The following is a 20,945-nucleotide window of genomic DNA, read 5'->3' as shown; positions in this document are numbered from 1 at the left end:
TATTCAGATGTCCTATTTGGCTTTTTATTCAGTGTCAAGAATTAAGCATCTTCTATGTATATAAAAGTTAGACTTTGAAGTATGGGATTGAGACTTTAAGGTTTGTAATCTAAAAATACTTCTTTCTGCTAACTATGAAGAAAGTTAAGTTGTCTGTTTCTACGTACCTGTCTTCTATAGATATCTAAAATTAGCTGGAATGAATCCTATTCTGGCAGCGCACACTTGTTTTGTTTGTCTTCTAACCTATGCTTAGGCAGAGGGTGAAGAGAATTAAGTTAGTTTCACGTGTGTGGGTCTTGTTTGGATTTTAAATGTTGAGTTTTTTCCTAAGTGTAGTGTAGACTTTCATGGATATCTGGAACTTCTACTGAAATACAAGCAAGTGATGAATGATCCAAATTCCTGAAAACCAGTCTTGTATCTGACTTGTTTGGCTTAAAATAACTGTACAGTGGTTCGACTTTCAAAAAAACATAAGCTAAAAAAAGCATTTAGTTTGCACATGAAAATCATGTGTTGCAATAAGAGAGATCTTCTCCAGCATCATTTCTACTAGAAATGTTTAATTTAAAAAAGAGGACTGTGTTAGGGATTGCTGCCAGATTATCGTTGGGGATGGATGTAATGGATGTTTTTCCTAGATGCTGTTTGCCAACAAGAGCTGCAGCTTTTTGCTGCTGTATATATATATAGAGATGGCCAGTGTTTTAGAGAGTCAACTTATCTATTTCAACGACCAAAAATAGTAATTGTGAGAAAATGAGAGAGGAAAAAGACCTAATGATTTGTGTACATCTGTTTCTAATTGAAATTTCATATTTTATTTTGTAGGTAACATTTGACCCAGAAGTTTTTTTCAACATTCTGTTGCCTCCAATTATTTTTCATGCTGGTTATAGCCTAAAGAAAGTAAGTGTAATAATTTCTGTGGAGAATGGACTTTTTTTTTTAATGTGAGATTAACGATATTTTCAGGATTGCAGTCTCTATTTCAAGCATTTATTTTTTTTTTTAGGGCAGGAAGAAAAATCTTATTTCCTCCATAGATGATTAGGCCATATTGTTTTAAGAGAAAATACATGTATTTTTTAGTATAAATGTGTTAAATGTCTATTTAATCTTGCTGATCTGTTTTCCTTTGAATTTAGCCAGAGATTAATGTCAGTTTCATTTACAGTAAAAGATATTCTGCTATGAATGATTTTGATCCTTCTCAAATATCCAAAAGGCAGTAAATTATGCTGAAAAGTGGACCTAACCCTGAATACTGGTGGGGATGTGCCAGACACTGAATGACAGAAGGGCCCAGATTCTGATCTTGCTTGAAGATACCACAAATCTGTACTGGTTTTTACAGCTAACTCTTACATCTCTTAAGAAAACATCTGTGTGGAAAGCTTCTGTCAATAAGTTACATGTAGGATTTAATGCATGATTCAGAGCTAGTTTATTCCATTTATTGAAGTTAGATAGAATGTACATTGCAGTACTTGAAATGTTTCTGTGTATGCAAGTGAAGTAGTGTACTATATGTTTTTGAACAGGTGCTATAATTTTTTTAAAGTAGGTATATAAACATCTTTTCCTATGCAGAGACACTTTTTCAGGAATTTGGGGTCCATTTTGGCTTACGCCTTTTTAGGAACAGCAGTCTCTTGTTTTATTATTGGGTAAGTGAACTCTGATATCAGTTCCTTTCTATACTAAAGTTTAAGTTGATAAAGTGCTCTCTCTTTCTCTCTCTGCATGCATAGGTATATTTTATGTCTATATGTACACACACATTTAGTTTAAGATAGCTAGTCACATTGGTTTGCCTGCATACAATATCTTCTGTTGCTAATATTACTGTGTCTTGTATATGGATATTCTGAAATACAGAAATCCTGAATTGCATTGGTGACCTTGGTTTGTCTTTCCAAGAATTTCACTAGAGAAATAATTTGAAGGCTATTCTTAGCTGAGAGCTTTTGGTCTGTGTACTGTGTTGGGAAAAACAATACTGAAGGGAATTTTGAGCAGGGAAATGTTCCCTTTGGTGGAAAATGGAAGCATCCTGTAGACTCTCTGTGCTAGTTGTGTGAACAGATTTTGTGCTTTGTTTACTGGTTTTAAATAACGTCTTCTGGATACTGTATTGCTTGACTCGGTTCATAGGGTAAAGAGGAAAATGCATGTTGAGAGCTTAGCATTACACTGTGGCAGTGTCCCACAGAGTTGTAGCATAACCAAATCTGCTTGATATACTGTTGTTGCTTGTGCTTTTCCTTTGCCTGTCTGAAATGCACCAACTTGTTTGACTTGGACCGTTTTATATTCTTTCTCTTCAGGAATCTTATGTATGGGGTTGTGAAACTAATGAAGTTGGTGGGTCAGCTCTCTGATAAATTCTACTATACAGACTGCCTCCTCTTTGGAGCGATAATATCTGCCACTGATCCAGGTAGCTTGATGAACATTTTTTAATAACCTTCCAAAATAACCCTATTGCTAGGATTTTTGGCTACATATTAACAGGACTTTAATTTCAGTTATGTCATATTAATATCTCTGAGCCTCTTCTCTGAAATGCATGCAAATTCTAAGTGTTTTAAAAGCTGTTCTCTGTTGATTTGGTGCTGAACTGGCATAACACCATGTTTTATTTGGAGAAAAATGTAACTCTCCTGTTCGAATACTTTAAATAATCTTTCCCCCCACCCTAGTAGGTTTTTTTGCAGGTTTTCTTGTGGGGTTTTGGGGGGGTGAGGGTTGGGGCTTTTTTTGTTTGTTTGTTGTTGTTTTGGGAGGGGATGTGTAGTGTGCATCAAGTTTTAGACTGCAAATAGATGAAATTATTACATGTCTGGATAGAAGGACTTCCTTCTTCAGCTCTGTTGCTTGGGGCTAGGTAATTTAAGAACAATATTTGAGACTTTTAGACTCTTTAGGTGGGAGATTTTTCTTCTCTTTCAAATGAACTTCATGTTTTACAAGTTTAAGCAGAAAAATGCTCTTCTGGCCAAGTAATTTGAGCTATTGCCCAAATAGTGTAGTCATTCTTCAGGGTCCAGCAGGCTCACACAGATGACTGGTCAGTTTGTAGGGCTGGTGTATGTCAGGGGCCAGGGTGGGGAGTGGTAAAGTATGAAGCTTGACATTTAAAACAGCTTATTTGAGGTGCTCAGTGGTAATTAGTGTGAAAATGGGAAGCTCCTGTGACTGAGCTGAGCTCTGAACAGCTGGTGGTTGCACACAATTTATGCAAAAAATCACTATGTGATTTTTGAAGCTTGTATATAGGAACATCTTCAAGATCATGGTCTTTCATCTCAGACTGAATTTTCTTGAAAGGATGGTTACAAATATTTAGCAGTCTTGCCCTTTTCAAATCCTGTGCAAATGCACGCTCCTATGGCATAGTGTATACCTTGGGGTACATTTAGGATTATTAGCACTATTTACTGTGGCTGAAATAATAAACCTATGTCAACAATCAATAGAGTTTTTGAAAGTAACAAGAGCTGCACAACGTTTTGTTGATTATCTTATATGTGGCATGTTCTAAAATAATATCAGGGCTTTGGTAGAAGTGCTTTGTCTGCCCTATGCCCGTTAATCATGGGGGCCTTCCTATAAACACTGTGCAGATGGGAGGACAACAGAGCCACCTCCTAATAGAGCTGCCCTAAGACTCATGGTGAAATTGCTTACCCGTAGATAAACATGACTAGTCTGTTTCCCAGTTTAATTTTGATTCTGTACTTCAATTCCTGCATTTTGTTGCTTATAGACAAACTGGAAAGGCTGCTCCGTCCACTCACGCTGTCGTTCCTCAAGTCAGCCAGTGTTGTTTTTCTCCTTTCTTTCTGTAGTTACCGTGCTAGCAATATTTAATGAGCTGCATGCTGATGTTGATCTCTATGCCCTTCTGTTTGGGGAGAGCGTGTTGAATGACGCTGTTGCCATTGTATTATCTTCGTAAGTAACTCCATGAATTTCTACTCTGAAATTACTTAGTTGCTTTTGGTATTTGTCTAAAATAAATGCTTTTTCTGAGAAATGTCATTTTAAGTTTAAATGGATTGTCTTGAACTGAATTAATAACTATTGCAAATGTTTTCCAAGATCCCTAATGCATACGTACATGCCTTCAGTATGGGATTGTCTCTGTTGCTCAGGTGGTGTTCTTACAGAATTAAACTTTTCTGATGCCACTTTTAAGTTCTCATTATGTTACTCTCTTTCTAGATCTATAGTTGCCTACCAGCCAACAGGTGAAAATACTCATGCTTTTGATGCAGCAGCGTTTTTCAAGTCCGTTGGTGTTTTCCTGGGAATATTCAGTGGTTCTTTCATGATGGGAGCAGTGACAGGGGTTGTGACAGCTCTGATATCCTTTTTCACATTTAGCTCTTCTAGCTGATATGGCATTTGTGGGTATTATCAGCGTTTTCCTGTTTCCAATTATAGCAAAATCGACTCTAGCTTGTTTTATCCTGAGTGTGAAGATGTGATCAGTATTCATGTGACTTTTTTTCTATGGAAAGACATTACAGGTACCCATAGAAATCGACTTTTTCCAATATAACAGTGGCCATGCTAGAAGATTTAGTGATGTTGCTGCACACTGGAAGCTAAAGGGAGGCCTTAAACAGGCATGTCTGTCTAGTCCATGTTTAGTTTCTTTTTATGAAATTAAATAAACTAGTTTTTCTTATTAGGCTTGAATAACATATAATAACCGGTCTTTGATTCTGTCTTCAGCAAAGTCTGTAATAGTCATTTCTGACCCCACAGCATTCTATGAGTCCTGCATTTAAACTTTCTGCCAGAAATCTGATGTCATATGCCCTGGATAAGATTGTATCTACGTGAGAGTAAACTTCGTAACATGATGCGCTTTGCATGATCTGTTCTGTTCTCTTGAAGCTTACTGCTGCTGTTTGGTTAGATCTCTCAGGTGCTCAGCAAGCAATTTATGTGGGTTTTGTTTTAGGCTCAGGCAGTAGATCTTCAGCCTGGCCTCCTCCAGAAATCATGACTCTTCTTCAGGAAAAAAATTAAGGGTCTTTGCTTTCAGACTGGTCAATATAACTGTCTCTATACATATCCTAGACTGCTTTGATCTGCCTAGACTTCTGAACACTGACTTGAAAGGGCTAAAATGTGATGTTTTAACCAATAATCATGACCCTGTGACTTTTCATATTAAGCAATAATGTCTCAAATCTATCTTGTTATATACACACTGTGTAGATTTGTCTGACATCTGCATAATGGAACCCCTTTAAGTCTAAAGGGGAAGCTGTGCTGTTGATGCTTTAATGTTGGGTCTTTCAATTCCACTGATCTGCAATCGATGTGAGCCAGAATCATGATTCTTCATCTGGCTTTTAGGCAACCAGCTATCCATAGTTCTAGCTGCTCAAATGCAGTTGCTGTAGTTTTTGGCTTGCTGACTGAAATGCATTCGGATCTACTTTGCAAAATCATGCTTCTGAAGCAGCAATTGGTCCTTGCTGTTTCTAATGCTTGTGCTCAGGAGGTTGATGTGAGGCTGTGAGAGGGGAGGCTGTTTAGAACAAAGCCTCTGTGGTAGCATTTTGTGTGTTGTGTGGTTTGTTTGTTTGTTTGTTTTTCCATTTTCCAATTTTTGGTGGGTTTTTGTTTATTTGTTTGTTTTGTTTGTGTTTTTGGGGGGAGTGGGTTGCTTAAAATTCTACGACTTCATGTATTTATTTTCTTTTGGAAACGTCCTTAATGTCATGCAATACTGGAGAAGCAAACTGTAAATTTGCATTTTGTGCTTCATAGCTGATTAGAACCCTAAATTATGAATTCCGTCAATAGACTGTTATTCCCATAACTGTGAAGTACCTGTAACTATACTTCCCTGAGTAAGGGTTTTCATGCAGTCATGCACTGTCCTTTGAAAATAGACAGAACACTTATTTTCCAAATGATGCAGATTATATACAAACACTTGTTCTGGCTTCCAGCAAGCTGTCTGTGGTTACTTTTAAAACAGTTTAAATATTGTATCACTTTTTTTTTTTTAATTGCAGAATCTGCCTATTTGAAAAGAAGTGAAACAGAAGGCTGTGTCTAAGGAATAAAGAAAAAAGATAAGAAAAAAGGAATAATAATTTACTTTCAAATTAACACTTCAATTTGGTCAATTATAGAAAATAATAAAATATTTTCTTTTCTTGCCTTTCCTCCAAAATGATGAGTACAGGTTTTAATTCCAGATTTAATGGAATGTTTTGGTGTTGTTGTTTACAATAACAGCAAGGGGAATAAACAGTTTTATTTACAAAGCTGCCAGAAAAGACTGCAAATGAGAAATTCGTTCTGAAAAGGGCCCATGCCAAACTTTAGTGGAAACAAGGTTCAACCTCTTCCTCTCCCATGGAGTGACTGTGGCTATTGAGTTTCCTTAAGCATCCATGAATACCTCTTGACCCAGGCACTGGGATTATCTGAGCGTTCTAAATGCTGCTATGGTGGATGTTGCTGCTTCAGAAGCATGATCTTAGAAAATGGGTCTGTTTCAGGAGAGTGTGGTGGGGGGCAGAACTTCAGCTGAGTTCAAAACTTTTAGAGGTGGCTTCTGTGGAGAGTTAACAGCTGTTTAAAAAGCTGAGTTTTACATTTGATGTAATGTCAACTGCCATGGAGAATACTTTTTTTTTTCTTTAATGATGCTTTGGGCTTTTGGTTGGAGGGCAAACTTCTGACAAAGTAAGTTCACAGCTGAAGATGCATCTGGAGTATATGTTTGCCCTTCTCCAGGAGTGCAGAGAATGTCAATAAGAAGTAGGTGTGTGTGGAGAGTCGATGTTTGTCCTCAGAACTGCTTCATCCTAACCAGGTTCCCATTGAAACGCTGCCAGCTGTGTTATGCATGGAGAGCATTGGTGGATAATGGTGCAGCCTTGATGTGTCCATTGAGGTACTGATTGCCTTTATATGAGCAGGGGAGAGTGCTATCACCTTCCTGTTTCAAGTGCTTTTGCTGTCCTCCCACTTAGATTTCAGAGAAGATTATGCTACTTGTCAGCTTTCAGATAAGGGTTGTGCATAGCTGTCTGCAAGTCAGATACAGTGTGCTGTTCCTTGTTTACCTGCTGCCAGGTTAGTGCTGAGGAAAAAAACACCAAAAATAATTCTATAAATACGTGAAAAAAATTTTTGTAGTATGTGAAGAGCTAAATTTAACACTACTGAGATCTGTTCTACTTCTTCAGTAGTTGTCTGAATTGTTAATTCAGTGTGTGTTTTGATGTTGCTCAAGTTTCGCTCTCTTCTGCAAGATGAACTTTTTTCTTTCCATTGAAAGATTGAGCTGCTCTGAGCTGGCTTTTCCTCTAAAACACATCAGCATAGGGAGAGATAATACATTTTGTAGGCAGTATTTTTGTTTTGCCTCAAAAGTACTGAAGTAGCCGTGCTTGCTGGAAAAGACTTGTTAACAAATCTGAGCAGAAAAATTCTCATAAATCTACTTCATCTTAGGGTTGCTGTAGTCAAGAACAGCCCCGTGAATTAAATTCTGAATTTATTTTATGCTTTATTTAGAGATGACAGGGGGACTATTTATTAGGCTTTGCAGGGGGAACCAAACATCATTCCCTCACCAATCCCCCGAAAAACCAAGACACACACAATCTAAAAGGAACACCAGGTATATATCCCTTCCTTGCTAGCACTTCAAAGGGGAACATGGAGTAGGATAATATTGCCTTTAAGAGGTGGAGCTACACCTTATACCATGGATATGCAGCAAAAATATCCAGAACTAATTGCTGCAAGGGGATACCTTGATTCTGAAGTTTGCCTTGATGTGTTGGAATTCATGTTTTTCAGCATTAAAGGAGGGGGGATGTCCAACTAGCATTGGTTGTTAGCACATAAAAGTGTTTTCCATAAGTACTGGGTACAGAGAAGCCAAAGTATTTTTTTGATCCCTTAACAAATGACTTAACGTAACGAAGTTTACCAAGTTGCACTGCTTCCCCCTGCTGGAAACGGCACTCTTCTTCTTGATGTCCTGGAGCACTTTCTTGCTTGCAGAAGCCTGTGGATTTACTGGTGAGTTGGGATTCAAGCACACGGAGACAGAAGTCCTGTCCATCTCAGCAGCCATTCTTTCGCTTTCTCATTAAAACTTTTCGATGAGAAAAATGCTGTTTGTGCTTAAGGCTTTTTTTTTTTTTTTTACTTTCTGTTCAACGTCGTGTAAGATGCAGCTCACTGTAACAAAGGCTTTTAAGAGCAATTGTTTGGTTCAAACACCACCTCCCTAACCTGGAATCTCACTCACATGAAAATAAGGTTCATAAAATCTCAAGGTTAAGGGTGATGTATAAATTTAATGGAACTTGGGAAGAGAAAATGTGATGAACTCCCAGTAAACAGGCTGATTTTCACGTGTGACTCTGTTCACAGGTGTGGTGGCTGTCCTCTTCTGCGGAATTACCCAGGCACATTATACATACAATAACTTGTCAGTTGAATCAAGAAGTCGCACTAAGCAGGCAAGGATGTCTTTTACCTTTTGTACAGTGTATTGCTGTAATAGTCCATGTACTATTGCTTTTACAGCATCTTTTTTTACTTGACCTTTAACACGTGACTCTTTTCTCCCTAGCTCTTCGAGGTATTGCACTTCCTGGCTGAGAACTTCATATTTTCTTACATGGGTTTAGCACTGTTTACTTTCCAGAAACACATATTCAGCCCAGTTTTCATTATTGGAGCTTTTGTATCCTTTTTCACTTTGTGTGAGGTTTCTCTATTGTCTTATGTGCCTGAAAACTTGTGATGTCTGTTGGCTTTACCAAACAGAGAATGATGGCTGGCCTGAGTTTTCCTGATGTCTTGCAGAAACAATAATTTTGAGAACAATCTTTGGTTATGCCTTACATCAAAACCCTAAGGCCTCTGTACCACACAGTTGTTGTTCTGTACCTGAGTAGTGTTAGAAGTCATAAAATTTCACTAGATAAATAAATTAATATGCTTTACTGTGTCATTTGGTCATTGACAGCCAACACTGCTTGTGTTGCTTTTGTATTTCAACTTGGGAGGCCTAGAAAAGGATGCATTTTTCTCTTCACTTCCAAGGGTCCCTTGAGAAAGCAAGCAAACTTCAAGTATATAAAGAGGATTGTGTGTGAATAGATTATATTTGAGCAACATCCCAGAGGTAGAGATCAGCCTGCTATAGGAGTAGGGCTATTGGCAATGGAGATAAAACCCAGTGAAAGCGTATACATCCCATAATCTGGGATATACTTATTTTCTCTCCTCCTTTCTATTGTTTTCTCTCATTGCTATACTGCTTCTCAGGGTTTATCACATTTGTCTTTTTTTTCCTTTGCCCATTTACTTTTTTCTGAAATAGTAACAAATTTTCTCCTGTGTCACCTCGTGTCCATTTTTCTGACCTGAAAAAATGCTCCAGAGCCCTACAGACATTGAATAAGGACATGAACAGAATAGTTGTGTCTGGTGTACTAAGCATTGCTATTTTTCACCTTTGGTGTGGCCTTCCATGTTCTCTCAGGTCATGGTTTTGTTTTCAGTATTTGTTACTTTCTTTTCCTACCCGCTTATCTTTTATTATGTTTTATTATGTTTTCCACATCTTTTTCTACCACTGCATTTAACCTCTTTTGCCTCTTGAGTGATTTTCTACCTTTGTGAGGAGGGCAGCTCTCCATTTAAAAACTTGGCTATATTAGCTAAAATATGTATTCTGTGCAATGGGTTCTGTATTCACATAACTGGTGAAAGTCTGCTTTAGATATGTAGATATAACAAGAACACTTGCTATCATGATCTAAACCTCTCACAAAACCAAAAGCTTCAGGTTAAAGCCAGGTACCCAAGAGTGCATGCCTCAGGAAAAAGAAATCCTTAACCCTCAGCTGTGAACAGATTGCAATCTTTTTGGGAAGAGCTGCACACATCTACCCTCTCTCCTTTTTGTTGAATTTGGGCAGAAGGCATAAGATCAGCTGGAGCTTTCAGCACATGATGATGTTCTCAGGTAAGAGCTTGGTAATGCAAAAAGATTTATTTTTAACTCACGAGAAATTGATAGTGATACCTTCTCCTTTTATAATCCACTTTCATTCATCCTAAATGGAAGGCTTACTGATTGTTGCAGCATGCCATCATTTATCTTTCAACCTTTACAGAAAGTGTATCATGTCTGGGATGAGCGACATCTTGAAATGCTTTTTGCTTGTGGCAAACGGTACCTTATGTTGGGAATAGAGCATTTTCATTTGAAGTGCATCTGAGGGGATGGGGGAGTTGGGATGTATCTCTTCTAGAAGGTTATTTCTAGCTGAGATGAAATGTTGAGCAGAAACAGACACTTGCTGAGAAAACAGAAGTGTATTTATGGATGCCCTCTCCCACTTAGTTGGAGAAAGAAAGGTATTTGACTTAAACTCCCTTACAATTTCCGTCACACGGGCAACTGTTCAAGTTTATCATCTAGAGCAAATTATGGAGTGTGTGTATAAACATGTTCATCCTCAAAAAGTTCCAGAGAATCCTCTGCATACAAGAGGGAGTAAAGAGGACAAAACCAGGCTATTTCCAGTGGTGCCCAGTGACAGAACAGAGGTAATGGGCACAAACTCTGTGCCCATATGGCACAGAGGTTCCCTCTGAACATCAGGAAACACCTTTTACTATGTCCAAGCATTGGCACAGGTTGCCCAGCCAGTTTGTAGCATCTCCATCCATGGAGATATTCAAAAGTCATCTAGATGTGGTCCTGTGCAACTTACTGCAGGTTGAGCAGGGGTTGCTTGACCAGGGGAGGTGGACCAGATGATCTCTAGAGGTTCCTTCCAACCATAACCATTCCATGATTTCCCTACATAAGAAGTCTGCATATGGCCAAATGCCATGGCTTGTTCTTGCTAGTGAAGTTTCCCCTGGGATGCATGGAAGAGGGGGAACATGTAGTCTGTCTGTGAACATGTTATTAACTAGAATATTTTTCCAGTGATAAAAATTTCATATCAAGAATTCACTATTCAATTATGAATTCAACTGGGAAATTGTGCATTTTTATCTGTATTCAGGATGCTGCTTGACTTCCACAATATGTTTTGCTGTTGTCCACAACTTGTTTGTTTCTGCGTTCCTTTCCAGTGGTTTCTGGGAATATTTACACATTTTCTTAGCTTTTGTGGATTCTCTAAGTTACAGAAAACCGGGAGGGCAAATCATGCTGTATATCAGGGAATCTGAGGAAATCAAAACCTTCTGGAGCCCAGTGCTTTCTGTCTATCACTTTATGCTTGTGTGGCAGGGATAGAGCAAGGGAAGTTGCTGCGTTACCAACAAGCACAATTGCACTTCTAAGCTCTGTTATTTCACTTTTTCCGATAGGTCTCAGGGGAGCCATGGCATTTGCTCTGGCTATACGAGATACTGCTACCTACTCACATCAAATGATGTTCTCAACAACTCTCCTCATCGTCTTTTTCACTGTGTGGATTGTCGGTGGAGGTACAACTCCCATGCTGTCATGGCTGAACATCAGGTTGGTATGCAACTGTGTGCTGGGGAGACTTTAGTTTTCAAGAGGCAGCTGTGTTAATTTGGCATAGTTCTGCAGAACTTGTTTGATGCTTGCTAGAGGTGTTTGGAACATGATATTTTAGATATATCTATAAATATCTAGGTACATATATATGTGTAGGTATTTAGAACATGATATTTTATGGAGGAAGGTGATTGTGCAGGGTGGTGAAGAAAATGTACTGATGCTGCTGGGATTCAGCCTAAAGCCTGATGTATTGAGTGGTTATCTAGGTCCTTGTCAGCCCATGGAATAGTGTTGCCTGATAAAGCAGCCCTATATTGGAAAGAAAGAATTAATCTAGTCCCATATAAACTTCTCTTCATGTTATACTAAGACAGTTCCCTGTCTTTTGGCTCTTGGCAATGGCCCTATTATGGTTTTTAAGTTCAATGGAGTCTTTAGTGGATGGTGCTAAACTGAATGTTCTTTAAATGGTGAAGTTCAAACCTGATGTCTAAGTGGATGGTGCTAAACTGAATGTTCTTTAAATATGATCCAAACAAACCTGATGTTATCTAAGCAGCTGGGATAAATGGGATCCTGCTAGTCTTCTGGGAGTGTTTCCTCCTGTTTTGAGGAGATCTGTGAAAAAGGTAAGTTGCATGATTAAGGAGGTTTGACTACAAATCCTGGTTATTACTTAATACTTTTGGGCTGCAAGTACTTTCATGTTGGAGAATATTTATCGACAGATGTGCTAGAGAATCATGAATCAATCATTGTTAAAGACGACATATATTGTAATTCTGAAATTTTTGGCAGTTGGGGAGGCACAGATAAATAGAGTGGAATTAAAATAATATAGGCCGTATAAACCCTTCAGTGCATTTTTTTAATATGTAAACTATATGTGTTCTTTAGCACTTGAAAGTTTTCTTTTTCTTGCTTTCTAATTTTGCTAACCAGAATTTGTATAGGATAGGAAAAAACATCCTATGTCAAACCAGTTTCTGTCTTTAGAAGAACTAATCATTCTTAGGGACTGGTTCTGCATTTGGCAAACTTCAGTGAACTGCTTGTGGCAATAGGTAGCAAGTGCTTTCTAGGTCAGAAAAAAAAACCAGATAGGACTCCCAGAAATGCTTGTGAACTGTTCTCATAGAAAGTAGTATGCTTCTAGCTGGACGCAGACATTTCAGCCATGATTTGCATTATCAGCTCTGACTGACAGCAAACATTGGGAAATCAGCTTTTTTTTTATTTTTTTTTTTGGTGCCAAATTAATCCATTTCTGTCCTTTAAAAATATCTTTAAATGTGAGTTCCAAATGCTTGGCTAGCGCACCAGAAAGAAGCAACACTTTATGTAGTCAGGCTCTCTAGAGGTCACCCAGTGTCAGTGCAGTTGTGTCATTAATGATTGTGAGATATCACATCCTAATGATACCTCTAAGCCCAGCCTGACTGATTTGTTTTCCCACATGAGAGCTGTGTAACGACTTTCGAAAAAGGTACCTGGAATAGGTGCCATGTGCAGCCTTCCATTTGGCACCTCTGACAACAGGAGGCATCTGTCTGATGATGGTATATAAGAAGCAACTGTACTAATAAGGAAGGAGGGGAGTTGCAGTGTCTGTGTAGCTGTCAGTGTGCATGGACTCTCCAGGGTGTGCGGTATAAAGAGCAGGAGATGAGTTCTGGCCAGCAGTACACAGGTAAGAGTGCTGCTTGTGGTCTGCTTACAGTGCATGAGCAACGTCTGCCAGGATCAGTCTGCAGCCTCTGTGATGGCTGATGTGAGGATATTCCTTGTCTGATCTCCACTTGAGTTGATTCCAAAGCATTTTAATAAGCATAGATGCAAACAGGTAAACAAAGCTTACTCTAACAGCCCTCATCATAAGTGCTGGCAGCTTGAGCTGCCAAAAGGCAGTTTACCAAACCATAGATTTGAGTGGTTAGCTTTAGGTTTGGGGTCTGGTGGGGGTTTTTAGGGGGCTTTTTTTGAGATTTAGCTACCCTTGCTAATAAGCAGTAACTTCAATTGTCATTTGTTTGTCATAGTTGACAGAAAATAAATTGTCCTTCCCTTAACAGGGGAAGTCAATGACGTATATAACAAGAGAGCTCTATGCAGGAAGCGTTTTAGAGAACTGCACAGATCTACCTACAGCTGGCTCGATAGGCACTGCCCCGCCAGTGATGGAGTCTGCACTTTCAGGGGCTTCGTGAAATCAGCTTTGTGCCAGGAGGTGGCGGCCGTGTACAGCTGATCGAGCATTAGAAACTTGGTGCTGGTGAAGTACCTTTTGTGCTAGAACCCTTCCTGTTGGAAAACAAGAAGTCCTGTCTGACACTTCAAATTTAAAAGAGGGACAAATTAGTTTCCAGCTGAATTTTAGAATTATGCTACTTTTCTCTTTTCCATCCCTTTATACCCAGTAGAAGAGGTAGACAGGAGGAGATGAAGATAAGATGCTCTGCCAGTGCCTCACTCAGCAGCACAGTATGTAGTGCTGGTGCAGTCCTGCGGCTGCACAGGAGGTAACTTGTCACTGGGATGCTTTCTGAGCCTTGGCACTTGCCCATTAGGTTAGATTGCCAGAAACTGGAAATAAGTAGTGGTCACATACAGAATTATTTAGCAGAAAAGAGATTAAAAGACAAAAGGTGGTTCTGTTCTGCTTGTCAGTGGGTTTTCTGGGTGGCCCCTTCAAGAGTTCCTGTGGACTGGGATGGGCTGAGCTGTTTCCCTGGGAAAGGCAGGCACATATCTGTTGTACTGGGCAAGTCAGAGGAGCTGAGACAGACATCAAGACCAAAGGGTCTTATTTATGCTTGTGCCTGCTTGATTTAAGTAAACAGTACCAGAGAGCCGACTCCAGCCAAGACTTTCAGCCTGGCTTGATACCACCATGTTCATGGGGAAGCAGCTGCATGCATGCAAGATGCAACACCTACACAAGGATCCAGAATTGCTTTGCTGTGGCTTTGAGGCAGAGGGACATGTTTCTGACCACACCACTAGTTGTGTAGCAATTGGGATGCATGCTCTGTTCTTTACTTACTGTTTGTCCCTTCTCTCCCATGATATGCAGCGTTAAAAGCAGGTAAGGGGTAGAGAGGCTAACACGAAAATCAAGCTTTATTAAAGTAAAAAGCAGCATAAGGAGGAAATAGGCAAAAACATCCTCTGCCTCCTCTTGCTGTTCTGAATGTCTCAAGTGTTTGGACAAGCCCAGTATACCCAGGGCCCACTGATCAGGCTTTAATGTACAGCTAAGAAAAGGACCTGTGGTTTGCAGCAGGGACTAAACTTCAGTTTTCTGCTTAACTGCTCAGAAAACTGAGGTCATGACAGCAAAATCTTAGTAAAAAACTTATGGAATCTTCAGATGCTTTTGATTTCTGCCACTTGATGCTGAGCAAATTAAAAATTAACACCAGAAACTGGAATTAAGGTCGTGATGTCGTGTTTGAATTTCTTGGCTCTCTATCACTGAGACGTACCCAAGCATTTGGGTGGTAAACAGTTATACTTTCCTAGTAGTAGATTTTTTTTCCTTAGAAACTAAAGCATGATTTTGATATTAAAAATATAGTCTCATCCTTTGAGACCTAAAGACAGAAACAATTTCCTGACTGAAGCTTTAACAGTTTCAGCAAACTTGAGAGCCCTGTAAACCAAAACCACTGGCAAAATCCCTCTTTTCTAAAAAATAGCTGACTTCTTGTTTCACTCATCTGTCATGGGGGGAAAAGGGAACTCCTAGCATTTGTATTGCAAAACAGTGTGGTTTCCATTTTTCATTAGAGGCTAATGACTGGTTTTTTTCATGTTGAATGAAGCAACACATAGATTAATGCCTTCTTCTCCTTCATAATCTGCTGAAAACGAGGAAGTTAGTGTTTATTTTAATTAAATAATTTCAGTTGTACTTAGCAATCTTTTTTCTCAGTCTCAAAGCATTATACCTTACAATTTAAAATATTTTAGGTATCTTCTTACCATAAAAGCTAAAGTTTGTATAGACAATGTCAACTTAGATATTTTACTGCCTTATGTCTGACTTTGCATGTCCAATATTTCTAAGAGCTTTCTATTTAAAGCTCTTAAATTTAAATTTATTTCTATTTTCTATTTTTTTCTTTAAAAGAGCAAACTGAAAAAGAAATCTGGAAACACTAACTCTTGCACAGTTACTATGTGAACTACCTAATTATCTGAGGTAGTGGTAAAACTGTCAGCTTGGTGGAAGTCTCAGGTTATACTCTTATCTTTCCCAGAGTGGATCAACAATAAAATGTGCATCTCTTAAATACCATGCCTCAGTGTTGATGCTGTGATCCAGCCTCATTCTATATTCCAGACTGGTGTGGGAGATGTCTGATAGGAAGTTGCATCCTCCTGTTTTGCAGCCTATTTCTATTATTCTATAACTTAGATCCTTCAGTGCCTTCTAGCCACTCTCTGCTGTTTTTAAAGGTAGATTCACAGGCACGGGTGTTGTCCCTTGCCCTCTGTTGTGAGCTTTTTCCTTGCCCATCTCTTATTCTGGACTGTTTTTCCAGTCTTCCTGCTTCTTTCCCAATCTCTAGTTTTTCATCATCAATCTTAAATCTCCTTTAATGGCAGTGCAGTGCAGCTTCCAAACCTCCAGCCTCACCCTTCTGAGCCTTTTCCTTTGTAGGAAAGAGATTGTCTTTTCCTCTGGAAGTCTGGAACTAAGCATGGGAGATGTTTCCTCATCTTTATTCTTGTGGGCTGAAACACAGCAATTCACACCAGAGGAAAAAAATGTGGGGAAGGCCCAAATGCTGTAGGACTTGGGTTAACTGCAAAGCTCTGGCAAGCCTCAGACAGAAGTTTTAGGAGTCATTATCTTGGTTAGATCAAGAAATACCAAGAGACAGTTTCAGGAGTCATTGTCTTGGTTAGGTGAAGTAAACAGATACCCAAAGGCATCCTACAAACAACCTGAAACAACTTTTCTTAATTCCAGGGTTTTTTAGTGATTGGGTTTTATTTTTTTTTTTTTTTTACATAGTGATGGGAGTTCTCTTCTTCCTCAGTCACGTCACCTTCTGAAAAACAGCTGAACTCTTTGAAATCAGCTAAAATTTTCTGAAAACACTGCATTTATTACAGACATCTGGAAAAACTTTAGCATACCAACTTGGCAAAGATACAGCAAAGAGAAAGAAGTTGTAGAAGGGAAGTTATTGGGCAGTTTTTAATTTTAGTTTTTGCTGTGCATACGGAGCCATCTCAGAGTTGGCCTTTTGGAGCAGAGTGCTCTGACCTGGAGTGTATGTTGGTATGAGAGAAGAGCTATTGAACCTGGAATCCAAAATAAATCTACTGAAAGTCTGGTATTTGCCTCGACATTCAAGGATTACATGAGTACATGCTCATCGTATCACAAGCTATAGCCTTAAATATTTGGTTTGTCAAGATGTCAGCCTGCAATCAGGGTGTGCTTTTTGTAAAGTGAGGCCTCTGTGGATTTCTGATCATACAGGCTTTTATTTCACATAAGCAAAGTTCATGATGCATGCTTTCATGGAAAAATGGGGGGAGATGAGACGGGGAGGAAAAGCCCCACAAGCTGATAAGGAACTTGTGTGGAAAATACTAGAACCCAAATATGCTTTCATTTGTACCTAAAGTCCCCCGCCCCAATAGAGAAAGGCAAAGCAAGGAGTAAAAACACACTCTGCTATGACTAGAGATTAATTATGTTAAAAGTTGTTAGTTAATTTTTAGTTAAACCAAGAGTGATTTAGAGCTTATTACCAGCTGGTTTGGACTGCTCTGAGACTAGATAGTATTGGTGACCCCTCTCATATATGCATAGCTTCCCATACTTTTTCTGATGACCCTTTCTCTTTCAGACCATATGCAGGTCTGAAGTGGTAGGAATTGTCTTAGATGGGATCTGTCTCTGTGCAGCATCTCAGTTGAGAGCTATTGAATCTAGTTTTCTGGGGGAAGTAGTCTGCCATTGTGTTTTACCATCATGGTGTTTTGCCATCTGGAATCTGAAACAAGAAAGAATATTATTTGATATGTCAATCATAACTTGCTGCTGTTAATTTTTGTTTTGTCACTTTGTTATTGCTCTGCCATTGTTGTTCAAGTATGTTTTGTCTTATTTGATTGGGTAGGTTTTGGGGTTTTTTTGTTGGTTTGCTTTGTTTTGCTAAAGAGCTCTGTAAAGCATACATCTCATGAGCATTTTGTTACTCACATTGCATTCTTGTACTGTACCAGAGTTGGTGACCATGTTCCATCGGTGGAAGAGATGAGTGAAAGCCGCTGGCTGTATTTCAGGTGACACCGTGCCTTCCTTGATACCAAAGTAACCTGGTGCTTGGCTTTCTTCATCTTTGTTACACTAAATGTGTGCTCTTTTTCTATACTGTGGCATGCTGCTGCTGCTTCTTTTCTGCAGAGTGCTGTAGATGTTCCTCAGTTATGAGTCTGTTCTCTTATTCTGAGCTGTGAGTGTGGATCACACATTGTCTTTAGTTTAAAAAAATGAAACCACAAAACACCACATACTTTAACGTTGTGTAGGGTATTTGATGAAGTAAAACTGGCATCTCTGGCCCTGGATGAGTTGAAAGCTGAGAAATCATGGATGTGACCCTATGGTCCTTAATCACATGGATATTCTTAAGCATTCCATGAGATTATCTCATACAACTTTTCAGGCTGGAAGGGCCTTCACAGATGATTTAGCCCAGCCTGTTTGGGGATATATTTTAAAAACTGAGAGTTTCACATTGCTTTATAGGAAGATGCTAATAAGAGTGGAGATATCAACCAGAGAAGACTAGAATTCTGGTTTCTTTTTTTTTTTTTTTTAACTAATACATGGTTAGAGAGATAATTTAAAGTTAGATAAATCTCTAATTGACATCTGTAGGAAGATGTGTATTTGTATGTACATGTATGCGTATACATATAAATATATAGAGAATATTTATGTAAAGAAAGCTCTTTGGAATGGGGTAATGGTAAGTTTGTCATGTATCTTGTCACACTTGAAGGTTTGCAGCAAACTGCTAAATTTGCCAGAGATGCAGTATGTTAGCTTGTACCGAGAATCTGAGAACGAATATCTATTACAGTCATTCTTGGCTGTTGCCACAGTAATTACATATGCTAGAATGTAATAGAGCCTAGTATTTTGGTAACTTGCCATCTGTGTGTTGCAGGGTCTTTCAAAGGTTTCTGAAGTATCAAAAAAATGGTCCTACCCATTTAAAAATGATGTAGTAGAGAACTTCAAATAGTTTTATCGGTGGTCTTTTTTTTTTTTTTGCTATCCATTTCCATCCATTTAGTTTCCATTTTGTGTGTCAACCCCTTTCTGTCACAGTGTTTAAATTACTGAATTGTACATAGGCTTAGCATTTGAGGGATCAAATCCAAGTAACTGTTTCCCTAATGTGTGATGCTGGAGTTGTAGCTGTAGGATAAGGACCAAGAAGGTCAAGTCAGTTAGGGGCAGAAATGTGGTGCTTTAGTATTGGTCATTAGGAGCGAGCTCAGGGTTAGTACCTTTGCTGTTACAGAGCTCTTAAAGCACGAAAAGCCTTTTGTGCCTTAAAAAATGTTTTCATTAGGGTGGAGTGAAGAAATATACTGAAAGTAGATTAATTTTTACTGTAGCATATTAATGTCTACAGGTTCCAGTGAATTTCCCAAGACAGAAATAAAGGTGTCTGAATTTTATTTACCAGTAACTATCTGCACTGAAATAATAAGGTATCTATCAGATACCGAAGTGATTCCAATGGGGGAAATGGATTTTTCACCAGTTTTGAGATGTATATGTGTCGTTACAACTAAAAGACTGCTTATATTCTTCATCTGAAATCTTTTTAAGAGTTACTTGTTTGAATTTCTATTTTACACCCTCGGGGAATCCACACAGGACTGCTGCAAAGGGCTTTCAGAGGCGGTGGGGGGAAATGAAGATCCTTGCTGGCACCTGCACTACCTTGGCCTTGGCAGTCCCACAGCTGAGGTGCCCTTCAGTCCCCATCACACAGATTGGGTCTCTTCTATAAGTTTTCAACGAGCACTTCCTCACCTGCCTTTCTGCTATGGGGTTGGAGCAAAACACCATGGCCATTGGCAAGGCTACCCTCTCTGTGCCCTTAATCTTTGGGAGGAGATTGTGTAAATCCATCCATTAATAGTTTTCCTTAATTTATAAAACCACATAATAAATGATAACTGATACTACCCTTTACAGCACATTTAAATTATAGGAAGCTTTTTAAATGTGCCTTAGGATGAGAGATGGATTTTTTCTTTTAATCACCAGAAAAAAATCAATGTTGAAGACATATTTGCATCACCTTTACACTCATACTTTTAATTATGGAAGTAGTTAAGTAAGGATGAAGTAACTAAATGTTTTCTGTGCTTCACTGTAAAGAAGGCTGGGAGAGACTGGACTTGATTTTGGTATTGTTTTGCTTTAGGTGATAAAGATGAGATCTTAGAAATCTAGGGACAGGGCCTGCAAAAAATGTGATGCCAGTGTGTATATCCCTTGAAACTTAAACAGGCAGACTTGCTAAAAAAAACAAACCTGCCTGTACAGTTCATGCTAGAGAAGAGGATAAAAGACACTGCATACAAAAAATAGTTGTGAGAATTCAAAATGGAAATTTATTTTGTTAGTCTGTGAACTGAAGAACACAATTTGAAAGTGAAATTAAAAAGAAACACAGTGATTTGTGGGATAGAATTAAAAGCATTAAAAGTATAAATTCACCTGAAGAATAACTTTGAAAAAAGTTTTTAAATTACAAGTTTATGTGGATGTACTATTTCAATATTGAAAGAAACATCTGTAGTGAGAGTTTTTTTCTAAAACTTTACCGTTTTAATATAGAAAAGCTCTCTTTTCCTCTTCAGCACCACAGTGAACCCAAACACCTGGCCTGTGATGTACTATGACTTTTCACTGAATATATGTTTGTCTTGCTTTGGTCCTTCATTAAGCCCCCTTTCCCTGCCTAAGGGCAGTTAAAATCCTTAAAACAAATCCACGACCTTGTAAGTCAAGTAAAAGCTGAGACACTGAATTATTTCGTTTTCTTTTGTACTGTGAAGTGAATGGGTAGCCCAGGGAGTAAAAACTATTTAGGGAATGCAAGCTATGTTCATCTTTTGGAACAAGCTTCTTGAACTCACTATTCACATGAGTCTGGTTGCTGTGCATAACACATTAAACCTTCCCCAATGTGCAGCTGGAGTTAAGAAAGCCACAATTATTTTTCTTTTATTTTTATGTGTAATCTTGTATATATATTGCCATATTGAGTTGATTTCCTGATGTTGCTTGTCATCTTTCTGCATAAGGCTTCATTAGGTAACT

The 20,945-nt window shown here is 38.7% G+C and overlaps 1 protein-coding gene across 2 annotated transcripts in view; it reads left to right on the top strand.

Moving 5' to 3' along the window:
* The window catches only part of SLC9A7 (solute carrier family 9 member A7), a 76,077-nt gene that overhangs the window by 32,288 nt on the left and 22,844 nt on the right, over positions 1–20,945 (top strand). The window contains exons 3-13 of one of the 2 annotated variants that reach the window (XM_027726366.2): positions 835–912; positions 1,597–1,673; positions 2,334–2,446; positions 3,858–3,963; positions 4,234–4,375; positions 7,974–8,079; positions 8,437–8,525; positions 8,639–8,752; positions 9,931–10,042; positions 11,407–11,560; positions 17,816–17,875. In XM_027726366.2, the coding sequence (XP_027582167.2) occupies positions 835–912; positions 1,597–1,673; positions 2,334–2,446; positions 3,858–3,963; positions 4,234–4,375; positions 7,974–8,079; positions 8,437–8,525; positions 8,639–8,752; positions 9,931–10,042; positions 11,407–11,560; positions 17,816–17,875 (1,151 nt within the window). The remainder of the gene's footprint in view (positions 1–834; positions 913–1,596; positions 1,674–2,333; positions 2,447–3,857; positions 3,964–4,233; positions 4,376–7,973; positions 8,080–8,436; positions 8,526–8,638; positions 8,753–9,930; positions 10,043–11,406; positions 11,561–17,815; positions 17,876–20,945) is intronic. The other variant, XM_027726367.2, reaches the window with a different exon arrangement.

The sequence above is a fragment of the Pipra filicauda genome, unplaced genomic scaffold, assembly GCF_003945595.2.
Source record: "Pipra filicauda isolate LSUMZ 115617 unplaced genomic scaffold, ASM394559v2 scaffold68_size4259465_pilon, whole genome shotgun sequence".
Taxonomy (NCBI): Eukaryota; Metazoa; Chordata; class Aves; order Passeriformes; family Pipridae; genus Pipra; species Pipra filicauda.
The sequence above is the reverse complement of the archived record's forward strand: the minus strand, read 5'-3'. Positions and strand labels throughout refer to the sequence as shown.